At 49.6% G+C, this 18,981-nt stretch overlaps 1 protein-coding gene across 2 annotated transcripts in view; it reads right to left on the bottom strand.

Annotated features, from left to right (window-relative positions):
- Positions 1 to 18,519, bottom strand: part of ANO8 (anoctamin 8) — a 42,105-nt gene extending 23,586 nt beyond the window's left edge. The window contains exons 1-4 of one of the 2 annotated variants that reach the window (XM_083720266.1): positions 17,985 to 18,519; positions 5,462 to 5,572; positions 2,161 to 2,293; positions 357 to 495 (exon numbers count right to left, since the gene is read on the bottom strand). In XM_083720266.1, the coding sequence (XP_083576392.1) occupies positions 357 to 495; positions 2,161 to 2,293; positions 5,462 to 5,572; positions 17,985 to 18,093 (492 nt within the window). In that variant the 5' untranslated portion in view covers positions 18,094 to 18,519. Of the gene's footprint in view, positions 1 to 356; positions 839 to 2,160; positions 2,294 to 5,461; positions 5,573 to 17,984 lie in introns of those variants that run through there. The other variant, XM_083720265.1, reaches the window with a different exon arrangement.
- Between the last annotated feature and the right edge of the window lie 462 nt (positions 18,520 to 18,981).

The raw sequence follows: 18,981 nt of genomic DNA, 5'->3' as shown, positions 1-18,981 counted from the left end.
CGTTCTTAGACTCCTTATTGGGTGAGCAACGCAGTCAAGCAACACAGTTGGAGCCTCCCTCCTCCCTGGCCGGCAGGGAGGGAGGGAGAGGAGCTGCTTCCTTTGAAACCCAGGAAATTTAAGGGACATCATCAATAAGGGACAGCAGCGGGACATGGCGCTGGGATAAGGGACCTTCCCGCCAAATAAGGGACGGTTGACAGCTATGGGCGAGCAGGACCAGTGGTCAGGGATGATAGGAACTGTAGTCCCAAACATCCCCCTGCATGTCCACTCTAGGAAAACAAGGATTGTTGCACTTGACTGCCATCTATGTATCACATCCCACACAACCTAGTCCTGCGGGCAACACCCACCTGAGAAGTGAAAAAATAAAGTTCGTTTTCGATGTTCTCGTAGATGTAATCCTCCTCACAGGAGAAGCTCCGCATCCCACCTCCGAACTCCGCTTTCACCGGCTTCCGCAAGCCGATCTCATCCGCCCCCCGGAGCAAACTGCCGAGAAGAACGGGGGTGGAGAAAGGAGACTAAGAGGGGCAGGAAGTCTGCACGTGCTCTGAAGCCCAAGCAGCTAAAGCGGCGACTAGACAAACCTATCAGCTATTGCAGCTTTCGGTCTGCAAAGCAATATTTTCCTCCTTTTTTAATCCCCCAGCTGTGCCGAACGCACCCTTAACTTCACAATAGCAACATTTATTTCCTGTCAAAGTTATGTTCCCCTTCAAAGGGTTTTTGCTGTGCATTATTCCCACCAGACATATCCAATAGAAGATGTTGCAGCCCGTTGACAACTTAATATTCTCTAACCTAATTTCAGGGTTTCACCCCTGCTAGCTACGGCAACAATCTTGAGTCAAAGTCTATTTGTTGTTGTTTGCAACCATCCTTGGGCATTTCAGCCAAAAAAAGGAGATAAAAGATATTCTATTCACACTTTTGAGGAATACAGTGGTACCTCAGGTTACATACACTTGAGGTTCATACTCCGCTAACCCAGAAATAGTGCTTCAGGTTAAGAAGTTTGCCTCAGGATGAGAACAGAAATCGTGCTCCGGTGGCGCGGCAGCAGCAGGAGGCCCCATTAGCTAAAGTGGTGCTTCAGGTTAAGAACAGTTTCAGGTTAAGTACGGACCTCCGGAATGAATTAAGTACCGTATTTTTTGCTCTATAAGACTCACTTTTTCCCTCCTAAAAAGTAAGGGGAAATGTGTGTGCGTCTTATGGAGCGAATGCAGGCTGCGCAGCTATCCCAGAAGCCAGAACAGCAAGAGGGATTGCTGCTTTCACTGCGCAGCGATCCCTCTTGCTGTTCTGGCTTCTGAGATTCAGAATATTTTTTTTCTTGTTTTCCTCCTCCAAAAACTAGGTGCGTCCTGTGGTCTGGTGCGTCTTATAGAGCAAAAAATACGGTACTTAACCCGAGGTACCACTGTACGCAAAGATACACCATTAAACTACAGCGATGACCAATTTATATATAATATACCTCGAGACACAGACCTGCGCAATTAAGTTTCTATATTGCACTGCTGATCAGACTTGAGCGAAATGAGCTTGCTTTGACTTTTGATCTTGATTTAAAGCAACAGACGATGGATTTGCTCAGGGCAGAATAAAAAATACTATTTTTTTTTTTTTTAGGGAAGGGAATGCTGTCTACACTTTTCCCATCCATTCAAAAAGTGCCATGCATCTCTGATAGCATGTTTAGGTAGGCGTGCGAAAGGTTCTAGCCCATATCCAGTGGAGACAGTGGACTTGGAGGCCACATCCTGAATTCTCTGATCCCCAAGCAGTGGTACCTCGGAGGTCGAACAGAATCCGTTCCGGAAGTCCGTTCGACTTCCAAAACGTTCAGAAACCAAGGCGCAGCTTCCGATTGGCTCCAATCGCAAGCCCCGTCCATCGTTCGGGTTCCAAAGGACGTTCGCAAACCGGAACCCTCGCTTCCGGGTTTGCGGCGTTCGGGAGCCGAAACGTTCGACTCGCAAGGCGCTCGGGATCCGAGGCACGACTGGAATTCTTTATAATTCTGACATGGTTTTAAAAGGCAGGGAAAGGAGGGTTGTCCGGCAAGGAAGAAAGACCCTCCTCGCTTCCCGCTGGCCCACCGTACGCCCACACGCCCAAAATCTGCCACCCTCCAGAGACGTGACCTGCCTTTCGTAAGTCGCTGTGACGAAGAAGGCGTACACCCGGGTGTGCTTGTGGTGGCGTATCTGAATGATGAGCTCCGGGATACCTAGCCGGATGTGGTTCAGCAGCCACAGAAGCGTGTGGTCGTCGGTCGTGTCTAGAGAGGCATTTGGAAAAGGAGAGTGAGAAGAAGAAGAGAGAGAAGTTATCAATATGCGGATGATACCCAGCTCTACCTCTCTTTCAAATCAGAACCAGTGAAGGTGGTGAAGGTCCTGTGTGAGTGCCTGGAGGCGGTTGGAGGATGGATGGTGGCTAACGGGTTGAGGTTGAATCCTGACAAGACAGAAGTACTGTTTTGGGGGGACAGGGGGCGGGCGGGTGTGGAGGACTCCCTGGTCCTGAATGGGATGACTGTGCCCCTGAAGGACCAGGTGCGCAGCCTGGGAGTCATTCTGGACTCACCGCTGTCCATGGAGGTCTATTCTGTATCCAGGGCAGCTGTTTATCAGCTTCATCTGGTACGCAGGAGGAGACCCTCCCTGCCCGCAGACTGTCTGGCCAGAGTGGTGCATGCTCTAGTTATCTCCCGCTTGGACTACTGCAATGCGCTCTACGTGGGGCTACCTTTGAAGGTGACCCAGAAACTACAACTAATCCAGAATGTGGCAGCTAAACTGGTGACTGGGAGCGGCCGCCGAGACCACATAACACCGGTCCTGAAAGACCTACATTGGCTCCCAGTACGTTTCCGAGCACAATTCAAAGTGTTGGTGCTGACCTTTAAAGCCCTAAACGGTCCAGTATCCTTGAAGGAGTGTCTCCACCTCCATCATCCATCCCAGACACTGAGGTCCAGCGCCGAGGGCCTTCTGGCGGTTCCCTCATTGCGAGAAGCCAATTTACAGGGAACCAGGCAGAGGGTCTTCTCGGTAGTGGCACCTGCCCTGTGGAACGCCCTCCCACTAGATGTCAAAGAGAACAACAACTACCAGACTTTTAGAAGACATCTGAAGGCAGCCCTGTTTAGGGAAGCTTTTAATGTTTGATATATTACAGTATTTTAATATTTCTTGGAAGCTGCCCAGAGTGTCTGGGCAAGCCCAGCCAGATGGGTGGGGTATAAATAATAAATTATTATTATTATTATTATTATTATTATTATTATTATTATTATCCCTCTGAAACAGAGCTATAAGGGGGGAAATTGCATGCAGTTTGAGATTTCGATGAGGACTAGAACCTCCAGGCACTTTTAACATGACTTGGCATTGCTTTAACACATGTTTGATGTTTTATTATGTGTTTAACATTCTGCTGGAAGCCGCCCAGAGTAACTGGCCCGGCCAGATGGGGTATACCATATTTTTCGCTCTGTAAGATGCACCAGACCATAAGACGCACCTAGTTTTTGGAGGAGGAAAACAAGGAAAAAAATATTCTGAATCTCAGAAGCCAGAACAGAAAGAGGGATCGCTGTGCAGCGAAAAGCAGCAATCCCTCTTGCTGTTCTGGCTTCTGGGATAGCTGCACAGCCTGCATTCGCTCCATAAGATGAACACACATTTCCCCTTACTTTTTAGGAGGGAAAAAGTGAGTCTTATAGAGCAAAAAATACGGTAAGTAATAAATTGTTATTGTTATTGTTATTGTTATTGTTATATACAGTGGAACCACCATTTTAAGAACCCAAGCCTGGAGAATCTGTAACCAAACTTGAACATCCGATAACGCGGACGTTTTTTTCTTGCATAACAAGCTCCCACAGTGTGCATTATACGTGCCTGCTTCGTAGTTCACTTTTCCTCTTTTTGCACTTTCACGTGTCGTTACGCTCTCTCTGTTTATGTATGTTACGAAACGAATTAAAAATAAATAAATCGGGCGAGTGACGCAATTGCCAGGTTCCCTCGGGGGACCTTCCTGATCGAAATGCGGGGGGGGGGGGGATCACATCGGAAGGCTTAAGTAGAGAAACTCATCTCTCTCTCTCTCTCTCTCTCTCTCTCTCTCTCTCTCTCCCCTTTTCCTCCATACTACATTATGGTCTGGCCTCTCGCCCAGCCTGGTGTCTGATTACAAGAGATCGAGCCTGAAACCAACATGCAGCGATATTCGTTTCGGTGCCCAGAATTGGGGGGGGGGGAGGCAAGGGAGCCACCAACTGCCAGGGCCTTGGCAAATTCGGCTTTTTTCAGCACGCAGAACTGATCTGGAATCTTCTACACCTGCCCGTTTTCCTTTGCGGCTTTGCAGGTAGACAGTGCCTGGATGTGGAGGCTCCATCCCTAACTGTCCGTCTCTACTATTCTCTGGGTTCACTGGGGGGGAAGGACCGTACGGTAAATACCCCTGGATGGCTAAGTCCAGTCAAAGGCGACTATGGGGTTGCGGTGCTCATCTCGCTTTTAGGCCAAGGGAGCCGGCGTTTGTCCACAGACAGCTTTCTGGGTCAGGTGGCCAGCAGGACTAAACCGCTTCTGGCGCAACGGGACACCGTGATAGAAAACAGAGCGCAGGGAAATGCTGTTTACCTTCCTGCCAGAGTGGTACCTCTTTATCTACTTGCGCTGGTGTGTTTTCGAACTGCTAGGGACCACATAACACCGGTCTTGAAAGATTTACACTGGCTCCCAGTACATTTCCGAGCACAATTCAAAGTGTTGATGCTGACCTTGAAAGCCCTAAACGGCCTCGGTCCAGTATACCTGAAGGAGCGTCTCCACCCCCATCATTCTATCCGGACATTGAGGTCCAGCACCAAGGGCCTTCTGGCGGTTCCCTCATTGTGAGAAGTGAGGTTACAGGGAAACAGACAGAGGGCCTTCTCGGTGGTGGAGCCCGCCCTGTGGAACGCCCTCCCTTCAGATGTGAAGGAAATAAGCAGCTATCTTCTCTTTAAAAGATATCTGAAGGCAGACCTGTTTAGGGAAGTTTTTGATATTTAATGCTGTATTGTTTTTAACACTTGATTGGGAGCCGCCCAGAGTGGCTTGGGAAACTCAGCCAGATGGGCGGGGTATAAATAATAAATTATTATTAAATTATTACTAGGTTGGCAGGAGCTAGGACAGAGCAACGGGAGCTCACTCCGTCGCGGGGATTCGAACCGCCGACCTTCCGATCGGCAAGCCCAAGACGCTCTGTGGTTTAGACCACAGCGCCACCCGATCCTCTGCTTGCAACCCTGGATGGCCGCTGCTGCCAGCCCGTGTAAGCTAAACTGAGCTAGTTGGAGCAGAGTTCTGACTTGGCAGCAGGCAGTCTGCTATGTCCCTTTGTTTTGAACCGAAGAACTGAAACTGTCGAATTTGGCAAAACGCACCTGGCAGGGTCATCAGGACATCGCAGTTTTCCGTAGGCACCGTTTTCATCCACGATTTGTGAGACATGATGTAACGACCAACCTGCAGCAGCCTCTTCCCGAAGAGCTTATCTGTGGGGTGAAGAAGAGCAAGTATGAGCCAGTTAAAACATCCCGCCTTTCAAGAGCGGTGTGCAGTACGACGGCTAAGGGAGTACCACAGTTCAAGAAGGACACTGACAAACTGGAACGTGTCCAGAGGAGGGCAACCAAAATGGTCAAAGGCCTGGAAACGATGCCTTATGAGGAACGGCTAAGGGAACTGGGCATGTTTAGCCTGGAGAAGAGGAGGTGAAGGGGTGATATGATAGCCATGTTCAAATATATAAAAGGATGTCACATAGAGGAGGGAGAAAGGTTGTTTTCTGCTGCTCCAGAGAAGCGGACACGGAGCAGTGGATCCAAACTCCAAGAAAGAAGATTCCACCTAAACATTAGGAAGAACTTCCTGACAGTAAGAGCTGTTCGACAGTGGATTTTGCTGCCAAGGAGTGTGGTGGAGTCTCCTTCTTTGGGGGTCTTTAAACAGAGGCTTGACAACCATATGTCAGGAGTGCTCTGATGGTGTTTCCTGCTTGGCAGGGGGTTGGACTCGATGGCCCTTGGGGTCTCTTCCAACTCTATGATTCTATGATTATATGATTCTACGATTCTATGATTCAAGAGCGGTGTGCAGTACGATGGCAGGTGGGAACAAGACCAACACTGCATCTTCATCTCTTTATATATATATATATTTATTAATTTTAGCATACAGAATTATAAAACCTACCACACAATATATCACAGATACAATCTTACTGGACTTCCATCAGCACCTCTGATAATCCTCCGTCTTAATCACTTCTTATGCATTTCTTAACTTAATATTGCCTTTACATCTTTTAACATATCATCTCTCCTTTTCCGTTTTTACAATATTTCCCCTAATACTCCTCACAGAACTTCTTGCAATCCTACAAACGTCGTCTGATCATCACAAATACTTTTCAAATAGTCCGTAAATTTACTCCAGTCTTCGGTAAACCTCTGGTCCCGCCATTTTCGGATCCTTCCTGTTAGTTTGTCAAGTTCTGCATAGTCCATTAATTTCATCCTCCATTCTTCCATCGTTGGTAATTGTTCTTGCTTCCATTTTTGGGCCAATAGTATTCTTGCTGCTGTTACTGCATATGAGAAAAGCTTACATTCCTTTCTATTTATATCATTTCCAACAATACCCAAAAAAATGCTTCTGGTTTCTTTATAAATGTATATTTCAACATTTTTTATCAACTCATTATATATCATCTCCCAGAAGCATTTCACCTTTTTACATTCCCACCACATGTGATAAAATGTTCCCTCTTTTTCCTTACATTTCCAACATTTGTTACTAACTTTATACATTTTTCCTAAGTTAACCGGTGTTATATACCATCTATACATTGCATCTTCATCTCCGTTGGGTTGCCAACTTATCAGAAAGCAAAGCTAGGCATGCTCCTGCGCCTTTAAAAACTAGTCTGGCTCACAGCGTCGCTGACAAAGTTGTCCCAAACCCATACAAATATATATGTGAATTTCATTTATAAAAATCTAAGAGTGAGACAGGAAAAGAAAGAAAAATATACAGGTGTGTATATTCTTATTATCCTAATACACATAATGAATTGCCAATAAACTAATATGTCTGCTTAAACTCCATCCAGTTATCGTTGCATTTTTCCAAAGAAAGTCTGCATCTATAAGCAGTCCGTTCATGTTGCCAATATCTCCACGTTGTTGAGCCATAGATTAAGGGGGATCATATCTCTATTCTTCCAATTTATCAGTCCTTTGGGTGGTTCCCAACAGATTAAAAACAGAATAAAAAAATCAAACATTAAAACTTCCCTAAACAGGGCTGCCTTCAGATGTCTTCTAAAAGTTTGGTAGTTATTTTTCTCTTTGACATCTGGCGGGAGGGCATTCCACAGGGCGGATGCCACTACCGAGAAGGCCCTCTGCCTGGTTCCCTGTAACTTCACTTCTCGCAGGGAGGGAACCGCCAGAAGGCCCTCGGAGCTGGACCTCAGTGTCCGGGCTGAATGATGCGGGTGGAGATGCTCCTTCAGGTATACTGGGCTGAGGCTGTTTCGGGCATTAAAGGTCAGCCCCAACAATTTGAATTGTGCTCAGAAACATACTGGGAGCCAATGCAGATCTCTCAGAACTGGTGTTATGTGGTCTCGGCGGCCACTCCCAGTCCCCAGTCTAGCTGCCGCATTCTGGATTAATTGCAGTTTCCGGGTCACCTTCAAAGGTAGCCCCACGGAGAGTGCATGGCAGTAGTCCAAGCGGGAGATAACCAGAGCATGCACCACTCTGGCGAGACCGTCCGTGGGCATAGAGGGTCTCATCCTACGTACCATATGGAGCTGCCCTGGACACAGAATTGACCTGCGCCTCCATGGGCAGCTGTGAGTCCAAAATGCGCACCTGGGCTTTTCTGGTGTCCAATTATGAAATAAACAGATCTGTGTCTGCACGGCATCTCGTTCTGAATGAATGACGCTAAACCTATTAATAGTCCATCAGGCTAACTCTGAGAAATAAGCTTCTGTTTACATTGATGAGGTCCTTTTTTAAGATTAATAAAAAAATTAGTGCATTTGGATGACAGTGAGGGTTGGGCCCTGTTCCTCGTTCAGCCAGGCCCCCTCGTGTTTTGACCTAGCTGGACACCTGACCGTCGACCGTGTTTTGAGAGATGTCAGTTGCCAGCTTAAAATACCCACGGGGAGATCTGGGTTTCTCGCTCCTCTGGCAAGGGATCTACGGACATTTCTCTTGCAGGTGCAAGAGGGAAGCTGTGGCACAGGAGGAAGGCCTGGCATGAGAGGTTCAGGGCGGCCAAAAAAAAACATGGCACCAAATAATCTTTCGCGTGGAGCGAGCTTGTTTTCTGCCGAATTCAGGTTACAGGACAGGGGATTCCAACTGAACTTTCTGAAAGCAAGAGCTGTTCAGCAGTGGAACGCTCTCCCTCGGGAGGTGGTGGACTCCCCTTCCTCGGAGGTTTTGAAGCAGAGGTTGGAGGGCCACCTGGAGGCTTTAGCTGAGATTCCTGCATTGCAGAGGGGGTTGGACTGGATGACCCCTGGAGGTCCCTTACAACTCTACATTTCTGCGATTTTATGATTAAAGCTCATAAACTCCACAAACATACACAGAGAGAGAGTCCCTTCAGATTGGAGGATTTGGGGGTGAGAGGCGTCGAGTTCCACCCAACATTTTCGGGGGAGCTCATTCTGTGTGCATGATGTCACATGTGTGACATCACGTGCGTCGGGAAATGGCCATGAGGATCGAAGAGGCCTGGAGAGGCCTGCCACTGCCACAGGGAGGCCCAGATTAATAATAATAACAATAATTATTATTTATTATTTATACCCCGCCCATCTGACTGGGTTTCCCCAGCCACTCTGGGCGGCTCCCAACAGAAGATTAAAAACACAACAAAACATCAAACATGAAAAACTTCCCTAAGCAGGGCTGCCTTCAGATGACTTCTAAAAGTCAGGTAGTTGTTTATTTCCTTGACATCTGATGGGAGGGTGTTCCACAGGGCGGGTGCCACCACCGAGAAGGCCCTCTGCCTGGTTCCCTGTAGCCTCACTTCTCGCAGGGAGGGAACCGCCAGAAGGCCCTCGGAGCTGGACCTCAGTGTACGGGCTGGAAGATGGAAGGTGGGAGGGCATTCCACAGGACAGGCGCCACCACCGAGAAGGCCCTCTGAGCCCATCCTTGCATACCAGGGGAGGGGAGTAGGCGCCTATGTCAGGGGTCTACTGCAACATGTCACTGATGTAACAATTGTGCATTCGCTGGTGGGGTTTACCCTTCCCTTTCGATGCGTCGTTCCACTCCATCCGCCTTTCTGCACTGCTTCCCAAGTGTTATTGCATCAACGCCGCCCGGGAGGGGGCGCTTCCGCAGAACGAAAGCGGCAGAAAATAAACAAATAACCGGAACTTTGACGATGTGAAAAGTTCCAGCCTTTTCAGCAGGAAGTTTGGTGACATGCACAGGTAGGGAAACGCCTGCCCAGAAACTTCTGAAGTCTTGAAAACAAGATGCTTAATCGCCCTGCTGCCGTTCTGAGCACAAATAATCACAAATGTGCCAGAAAGCACCTCTGGAGTCCCTCCACCAATACTTCTCTCCTCTGCAGGGTTGCCAAACCTCCCCTCAAGGGCAGTGTTCCTGTGCTTTCAATGGCCACCCTGGCAGCCAAAACCCAACAGGTATGGCTTTCTGTCCCGCAGTCCACCTCGCGTCCAGCTCATTTGCAATCCTGACCCTCCACCCAGCTGCACAGCACAGGGACAAAGGTGGCAACGTTCAGAAACAGGTAACCCCGAAAAGCCATCAGAATGAAAACCAGCGACACAATGATAAGAACAGAAACACGCTCCTCTGTTGCTCTGCAGCCGGAATGAAAGGTTCGCAGCGTGAGCCGACAGCTGCTAATTTTTTACGACAGGCCTAAAACTCGGCGCCTGCAAGCTCCCTGGTTTGTCTCATCTCTGAAGGACGTTGCTGTGCGAACAACTTGCCCCTCAGCAACTCGATCAAAGAAGTCCCTTACCTGGTTGCTGAAAGATGCCAATATGTTCCCCACGCCAGCGCCTTCCGCTGGGAAAACAGTGGAAAGGGGGAGAGAAAGGAGGGGAAGGAGCAGGGATGCTAAACGCTACCCGTCTCTATGGCAACCGCCTCCGGTGATGGAGTTCCCACCAGAACGGATGCACGGGGCCAGGCGGTCTCCTTTGTTCTGTTTCCCACCCGTTCTGCTTCTCCCGAGCAACGGAAAGTCCAAAATTAAGGGGCAAGAACAAGGCTTGGCTATTTTGTACGTCCGTCTGTGTAGAAATACTCACAGGTCCAAAGGGCATTCAGTTTTGCCACATATTCGTATGATTCATAAGAGCCCGGCAGCTGGATCTGGCCCAAAGGAGGCCTATCTAGAGGGACGCGGGTGGCGCTGTGGGTTAAACCGCAGAGCCTAGGACTTGCCGATCAGAAGGTCGGCGGTTCGAATCCCCGCGACGGGGTGAGCTCCCGTTGCTCAGTCCCTGCTCCTGCCAACCTAGCAGTTCGAAAGCACACCAGTGCAAGTAGATAAATAGGTACTGCTGTGGTGGGAAGGTAAACGGCGTTTCCGTGCACTGCTCTGGTTCTCCAGAAGCGGCTTAGTCCTGCTGGCCACATGACCCGGAAGCTGAATGCCGGCTCCTTCGGCCAGTAAAGCGAGATGAGCACCACAACCCCAGAGTCGGCCACGACTGGACCTAATGGTCAGGGGTCCCTTTACCCTTTACCTTACTACTACTACTACTACTACTACTATTATTATAAAACTATTTATTTTGCAAACAAACAAACATTCATCACTCACCTAAACAGAAACACAGATAATACAAATACAAATAATACAAATAATAATGCATATGATAAAGGAAAAACAAAAAAGAAAGGAAAGAAAGAAAAAGGAAATATAAATAGACTTCCCTCCTCCAATACTCAGTACCCCTTAAAGTTCTTTTTTACATCGCATCTTACACATCTCTTCTTTAATATTCTTGGAATATTATTATTTCCTAGGTCTGTTTTACAGACTTAGTCTATACACACCAACATGTTCTCCTTAGAACAGTGTTTACTATTATTACCATTATTATTATTATTACTCTTCCCACTTGTGATTTCCAGAAATGGTTATTAGAGACATTTACTGCCTCCAACACGGATACCTTGTGCCACACAAAAAATATCTGGCCGGACTGGAACGGGTGGCAGGCTGGCAGGAAATGGGTGTGGACGGCCAGAGGCTTTGGTTGAAAGCCAAGGGGGTGCAAAGAGCACGGCTGCTCTCGGATCGGGCCTCGCAGAGTGATAACAAACAAAGGTTCGCCGCCCTAAGTAGGGGAATAATGGGGTCAGGGAGTTCCCTGGGGCCTGAAGCACCTCCCTCTCGAAAGCTCTGCGCCGACCAAAATTAATTCTAGCTTTCCGTCCGCTTCGTTAAGGGCTTAGCAAGATTTGGAGCATGCCCATCCCCACCCTGGCTTGGAGACACAAATTTGCATAAATCTTACATATATGCTCATTTATATGCAGAGACAGAGGTTCAGGCTCCCAAGCGTCGTGCGGAAGGCTCCTCCTGCCCCATGGTGCCCACGGAAAAATCCTATTGTAGATCCTTCACCCCAAATCCGTTCCCCGTCAGTCCTTTGGCCCCCAAAAGCCCCCGCTCAGTTCCACCCGGCCCTTAGTCATCTGTAGAAAAAGAGTGGCTGGGGCAACCCAGCCAGAAGGGGTATATATTTTTTATTTTTATTTTTATTTTTTATTTATTATTATTATTATTATTATTATTATTATTATTATTATTATTACAGTGGTACCTCGGGTTAAGAACTTAATTCATTCTGGAGGTCTGTTCTTAACCTGAAACTGTTCTTAACCTGAAGCACCACTTTAGCTAATGGGGCCTCCAGCTGCTCCGTGCAATTTCTGTTCTCATCCTGAAGCAAAGTTCTTAACCCGGGGTACTATTTCCGGCTTAGCGGAGTCTGTAATCTGAAGCATATGCAACCCAAGGTACCACTGTGTTGTTGTTGTTGTTGTAACTGTCGCAGACGACTCTGGGGTTGCGGTGCTCATCTCGCTTTACTGTCCAAGAGAGCTGGCGTTTGTCCGCAGACAGTTTTTCTGGGTCATGTGGCCAGCATGACTAAGCCGCTTCTGGCGAACCAGAGCAGCGCACGGAAACACCGTTTACCTTCCTGCCAGAGCGATACCTATTTATCTACTTGCACTTTGCTGTGCTTTCAAACTGCTAGGTGGGCAGGAGCAGGGACCGAGCAACAGGAGTTCATCCCGTCTTGGGGATTCGAACCGCCGACCTTCTGATCAGCAAACCCTAGGCTCTGTGGTTTAGACCACAGCGCCACCCGCGTCCCATGTACTGTTTTATTCATTTTATAGTACAGCACATTGATTATTGCTTTCATTTTATGGATCAATGGTCTCGTTAGATAGTAAAACCCATGTTAAATTGCCATTTTAGGAGTTGTTTTAAAAGTCTGGAGCGGATTAATCTGTTTTGCAATACTTTCATGGGAAAGTGAGCCTTGGTTTTGGAACGCTTTGGTTTTGGAACAGACTGCCTCCTTCCAGATGTTCCCGTACTGCAGTTCCCATCGTCTCTGACCACTGGCCATGCTGGCTACTGGGACTGATGAGAGTTTAAGTCTTGCACGGTTCCCAGCTCCATCCTTTCTGGGATGCTTAAGAAGTGAGCTGTGAATCTGGTCCATTTTCGCAGGCTTCAGCAAATCCAGTTTTCTTCCGGGGTATGTTGATGGGCTCGTAACTTGTCCTACGCACCAGGCTGAATCGGTTTCAGGATTCGGCATCCCCTGCTAAGCTAGGGAGGTTCTGGAGAAGGACGTTGAAAACTCCGCTCAGCCTCCAAAAAACCCCCACTCATCCAGAATGGATCGGAGCCTTGACAAAGAAGGTCTCTCTTCACCCATCACAGTCATCTGGGTCCTGTTTGGGCGGGAATAAAGACTGCTTCTCTTGGAGCAAGGAAAGAAACAGTCCAGGCATTGTGGCTGGCCAGGGAGAGCCTTGGCACAGGAATAGTGGGGGCAGAGGCTGGCATTGCTGGGAGAATATATGTACATGATAGATGCACACTGGCAGGCAGCAGCCTAGGCTTAGAGGAGGGCGTTGATAGCAGCGCAGAGGAGACGGAAAAACACAGGACATACCGTATTTTTCGCTCTATAAGACACACCAGACCACAAGACGCACCTAGTTTTTGGCGGAGGAAAACAAGGAAAAAAATATTCTGAATCCCAGAAGCCAGAACATCAAGAGGGATCGTTGTGCAGCGAAAGCAGCAATTCCTGTTCTGGCTTCTGGGATAGCTGCGCAGCCTGCATTCGCTCCATAAGACGCACACACATTTCCCCCTACTTTTTAGAAGGGGAAAAGTGAGTCTTATAAAGCAAAAAAATACGGTGGCTGGGACAGCAACAACTTGGCTTTCCGATGAATGTTTGATGCAGTGCAGAACTCTGATGTTGCAGACTCCCTTCAGCACTCGGAATCAGCACAGTTCCAGTGATGTTGAATCAGGAAGACTATGCCCTGTGTTTTCTTGTTGCCCGTACGTCCGGAAACATCTGCAAAGTGTATCCTGTTCCCTGACTTAGTTCCGATTAAATCAGCCCCTGGGACAAAGAGGTCTGCTTTTCCTTTCTAACACGTCGGCTCCGGATAAACTTCTTGTCACTAACCAAAAAGTGCCGACAAGAACCCAAACACCTTTTGCAAAGCTTGCAACTATTTCTTCCCACAGAGCCCAGAGCTATGTGCATTTTGCTCAGCAGAAAAGTCCTGCTGAATCCGATGGGACTTACTCCCAAGTAAGTGCACACAGGACCGTGGCATCAATTAACCGGCAGAGGGGATTTAAAACCCAAACAAAAACCTGTTGCCTGCAGGTTTGTGATGGCCTAGCAGCTGAGGTCCTTGCCAACAAAGGTCCGTATAGTTAAAGCTATGGTTTTCCCAGTAGTGATGTATGGAAGTGAGAGCTGGACCATAAAGAAGGCTGATCACAGAAGAATGGATGCTTTTGAATGACCAAGCCGCTTCTGGCGAACCAGAACAGCGCACAGAAATGCCGTTTACCTTCCCACCAGAGCGGTACCTATTTATCTCCTTGCACTTTGACGTGCTTTCGAACTGCTAGGTTGGCAGGAGCAGGGACCGAGCAACGGGAGCTCACCCCGTCGCAGGGAATCGAACCGCTGACCTTCTGATCAGCAAGTCCTAGGCTCTGTGGTTTAACTCACAGCGCCACCCGTGTCCCGCTCACCAGAGTTAGCAGGAAGAAATTCGGCACACTTCTCTTCAAAACAGAATAGGCCCAACTGAATCAGCCTTGGTAAGTTACTGCATTCGTTGGACAGGAGCTCCTAACAAACTTGACCTAACGTAAGGTAAGGACATAAGGAGAACCAGAAGCATTTTTACTTGGCATTGTAGGAGATGATGTTAATAGACAGGATTGTAAGTTGTTTTTATATGCAGTGACAGCAGCAAGAATATTATTGGCACAAAAATGGAAACAAGAAGAATTACCGATGAAAGAAGAACGGCAGACGAAATTGATGGACTATGCAGAATTAGATAAATTCACAGGAAGGATTCGAAACCTGCGGGACCAGTGATTCTTGGAAGACTGGAGTAAATATATGAACTATTTGAAAAGGAACGGTAATGAGCAGATCACGCTAGTAGGATCGCAAGAAGATCTGCAAGGAGGACTATTTGAAATATTGCAGGAAAGTTTATAAGAAGAAATGCTAGTTAATGATAATTAAGTGTAATAGAGAAATTAAGAAATGCAGAATAAGTGATAAAGAACGAAAAATCATCAGAGGTGTTGACGGAAGTCTAAAATATTGTATAAGATAAGAAGTTATGTTCTATGATTGTTGGAAATGATATGTATATGTTTAACTTGCTCTGTGTGAAGATGTCTTTCCTTTAAGCCAGGGGCTGGCAAACTATGGCTCGGGGTCCGGATGCGGCCCACCAGGCTCGTAAATCTGGTCCGCGGACCCTGCTGCCCGCTCAGTCAGTCCCTGTGGTGAGCTAAACCGGCGCGGTGCGGCGTTTCCTTGAACAGAAGCTGCGGACGTATCGCAGTGCGGGGACTGACTTCCGTGACTCAGCTTCGGATTGGCTGCAGGAAGCTCCTGCAGCCAATCAGAAGCCTTGCCACCCGTGCGCTGAGGTAAACCCGGCGTGGCCATAGACAGAGAGGTTAGCGAACGGGCAGCGGGTCTGGGCCGCGCCATGGGCATTGTGACTAATCCAGAATGTGGCAGCTAGATTGGTGACTGGAAGCGGCCGCCGAGACCACATAAAAAGACCTACATTGGCTCCCAGTACATTTCCGAGCACAATTCAAAGTGTTGGTGCTGACCTTGAAAGCCCTTGGTCCAGTATACCTGAAGGAGCGTCTCCACCCCCATCGTTCTGCCCGGACACTGAGGTCCAGCTCTGAGGGCCTTCCCTCATTGCGAGAAGCCAAGTTACAGGGAACCAGGTAGAGGGCCTTCTCGGTGGTGCCGCCCGCCCTGTGGAACGCCCTCTCACCAGATGTCAAAGAGAAAAACAACTACCAGACTTTTAGAAGACATCTGAAGGAAGCCCTGTTTAGGGAAGCTCTTAATATTTAACAGACTACTGTATTTTAATACTTTGTTGGAAGCTGCCCAGAGTGGCTGGGGAAACCCAGCCAGATGGGCGGGGTATAAATAAATTATTCTTATTCTTATTCTTATTCTTATTCTTATTCTTATTCTTATTCTTATTATTTTCACCCAGAGCTTGGCACTCCTGCTGGCTCTGTGCCTGGTGCCCACCTCGGCGCTGCTGCAGGTGGCACGCTTGGCGGTGCTCCATGTGCGTGGCCTGCCCGCCGACCTGGCCTTGGGCGACGGGCCGCAGCGCATGGTGCACGCCGCCTGGGAGCTCTGCGGGGATGGGCCGATGGAGCAGCCACTGCTAGCCAACAACGCCGGTGAGTAGGCAGCGCTGAGACATGCTCCTGAGCGCATGCAGAGTACGTTCCTCCTCCAGGCCCGGAGGCAGGGTATTTATAGTTTTCAAAATATAGTCCGGCGCCCACAAGGTTCTGAGGGACAGTGGACCGGCCTCCTGCCGAAAAGGTTTGCTGATCCCTGCTTTAAGCTGTCCCGAATCTTCCAACAAGCTGCACTGGAAATAATTCTCCATTCCCAGAAGGCCCAAGACATAAGAGCAAGGGGGGAGGGGGCGGCCGAATAATACACCTCCAAGGTGGACCTCTGCGGCATGCCATGGCACCAAGATGCCCTGCTTTAAACCATAGCTCGGGAACCTCTCCCCCACCACCATGTCCTGGGGCAGTTGTGTTCATTAGCAAAAGGTGGGTGTTCCCGGGGTCTTGAGCCTCAGGTCCCTAGCAGGCCTGCCCCGTCCCCCTGAGCTCTTTCTGCCGGTTCTGCAGGCATCCCTCCCCAGATTCCCCCTTTCTAACCTTGGATAGGCTGAATTAAGGTCACCTTTGCTGCAGAATCAAAAAGCTGTCGCTCATTCAGACAACTGGGGTGGTTTGGCAGCTTGGTGGTGGAAGAGAAAGCTCCGTCAGACTCAGGGCTGTCAGCTTGGCCTCAACAGGGTGCCATCACGCAGCATGCATGACCCTGGCCCAGATATTTGTGGGTGCCCGGCTCCTTCGCAGGGGTAATTTGTGGGTGCTCGGGCACCCAGGGAGTTGGCACCTATGGATAGACTTCTATCTGTCCCATGGAGATATTTGCACCCATTGTAGGGGCAGAAGATGGACCAAACTGGTCAAGGAATCTCCAGCTGTTAAGCGCATCCGAATTGGAGGGACTCTCTTCTGGAGACGCCTGAGTTTATTTATTTTATTTTTTTAAAAAAATATGTAAATAAATCCCAGGCCAATGGGGGCAGAACAATCCTCCCGGATCTACGAACCGTGCCGAAAAGCGTCAAGGCGCAACGCCTCGGTGTACCCAAAAGGGTCCAGTATGGAGAACCTGGTTGGTCCGGTCGAAAGGCCTTCGGCGTTTGGATTTGCACTCCCTCTGTCCTTCGGCACCGCGGCAGACCACGGCCCTCGGCCTCCTCCTCGCCCGCAGCTCAAGCGACACGTGCTTCCTCCGAGCCCCTCGGACGCCTCCCCGGCGGTGCCATCCCGAGGAGCGCATCTGCAGTGGACCGCAGCGCCGGGGCTGCTTCTCCCGCTCCGCTGTGCCCGCGGCGGCAATTCCGCACTCCTCCTCCGCAGGAGCGTACGGCAGAGGAGAATTTCTGAATGGGCTGAGCATCCCCCGCTCCCCCCCCCCGCCGGCACGTTGTGGAAGGATGACATCAGGCGGAGAGAGAGAGAGAGAGAGAGAGAGCGGACCGAAACGGTGTCGGGTCCAAGCGTGCGTAAAAATACGCACCGGTGGAAAAGAGGACCCCCTTCCGAAACAGCTTCCGGAGACCCTCTTCCCGAAAACCCGTGGCTGGCCATTGCACAACAAAAGGCTGGGGCGAGGGTCTTCCTTCCTCGACAGCGGAAGGGGTTTAACGATTTCCAGACAATAGCTCGACGCCCAAGAGATGCGCTTTCCCGGGTACCACGGATGCTCCGCATCGCTCCTTTCGCGCCGGACGACCCTGCTTCCCCCATCCAGGGTTTAGTCGGGTCCAACGGTTCCTTTTCCCCCAACTTTGGCAAAGTCTGCTGGGCACCCCCGAAAATCCGGCCTCATCTCTCTTCTACCACCCCCCACACCCTTGCACCACTGTTGTTTCCCCCACCCTCCCAAGGGATAGCGCAACGGAGGTGGCCCAAACCTCGCCAAATACTCACCCAGGACCCCGGTGGCAGCTGGCCCGGACGCCTCGCCATCTGTGGCGCCCCTCTTGTGGCGCTCGCTGTCCTGGGAGCCCGGCGCCGCTCCTGCCCCGCTCTCTGGCATCGCGACTGAGCTCAAGGTTGAGGGCTGGACCGCAAAGACAGCATTGCAGAGGCCGGGATGCAGGCTTCCCCGCTAGCCAAGAAACCCCGGGCTGCTGCTCTCACAATAGCCAGCGCGGCGGCGGCTGCAGCGGGAGCGCAGGACGGCCGACTACCTGCCGCATCCGAAGCGCCATCCGAGCTGGCAGGAGAGGGGTGCAAAGACCCGAGGCAGGTGCGCAAAGGAGGGGTCTCTCTCTCTCTCTCTCTCTTTTCCCGGGCCAGGTGAGCCCCTGCCGGAGAGCCTCCAACACAACCAGCGCCGAAAGGTGCCTCCGAGCGAGCGAGGAGACAGCCAGCCAGAAGGAGGGACAAAGGAGAGGGTGGGGGGAGCTGTTAAGTTAAAAGGCAAGGAGCTTTTAATAGTCTGGTTGGCCTGCGTCTCCTCAGCGCCATCTGCCAGCAGCCTGCGAGGGATCAATTTCCTCCCTCCTTCAAGATTCTGAGACTTGAGAGCTAGCAGATAAGTCAGAATCATCGGACTGTGGCGTTGGAAAGGAACTCGAACCCACGACTCTTGAGAGATAATAATAATAAATTTTATTATACCCTCCCCAGCCAAGACCGGGCTCAGGGTGGCTGGCACCAGGTATAAAAACAATTGATTGAAATACAACTTAAAAACAAGATTAAAATGCAGCCTCATTTCAGCAGAAACTCAAATCGAAAACTTTTTGGGGAATGAAAACGTCAAGTCTTCACCAAGGCCAACTATCCAGACTGGTCCTACGTGGGCCAGAAAAAAGCCAGGGAAGTCCCCAAATAGGAGTTCCATCACAAAAGGAGAAAGGGAAAAGGAAAGAGGGGGAGGGGATCAAGTTGATTCCAAGCCAAAGGTCAGGCAAGTCTC

The sequence above is a fragment of the Podarcis gaigeae genome, assembly GCF_964106915.1.
Source record: "Podarcis gaigeae genome assembly, chromosome: 18".
Lineage (NCBI taxonomy): Eukaryota > Metazoa > Chordata > Lepidosauria > Squamata > Lacertidae > Podarcis > Podarcis gaigeae.
The sequence above is the reverse complement of the archived record's forward strand: the minus strand, read 5'-3'. Positions and strand labels throughout refer to the sequence as shown.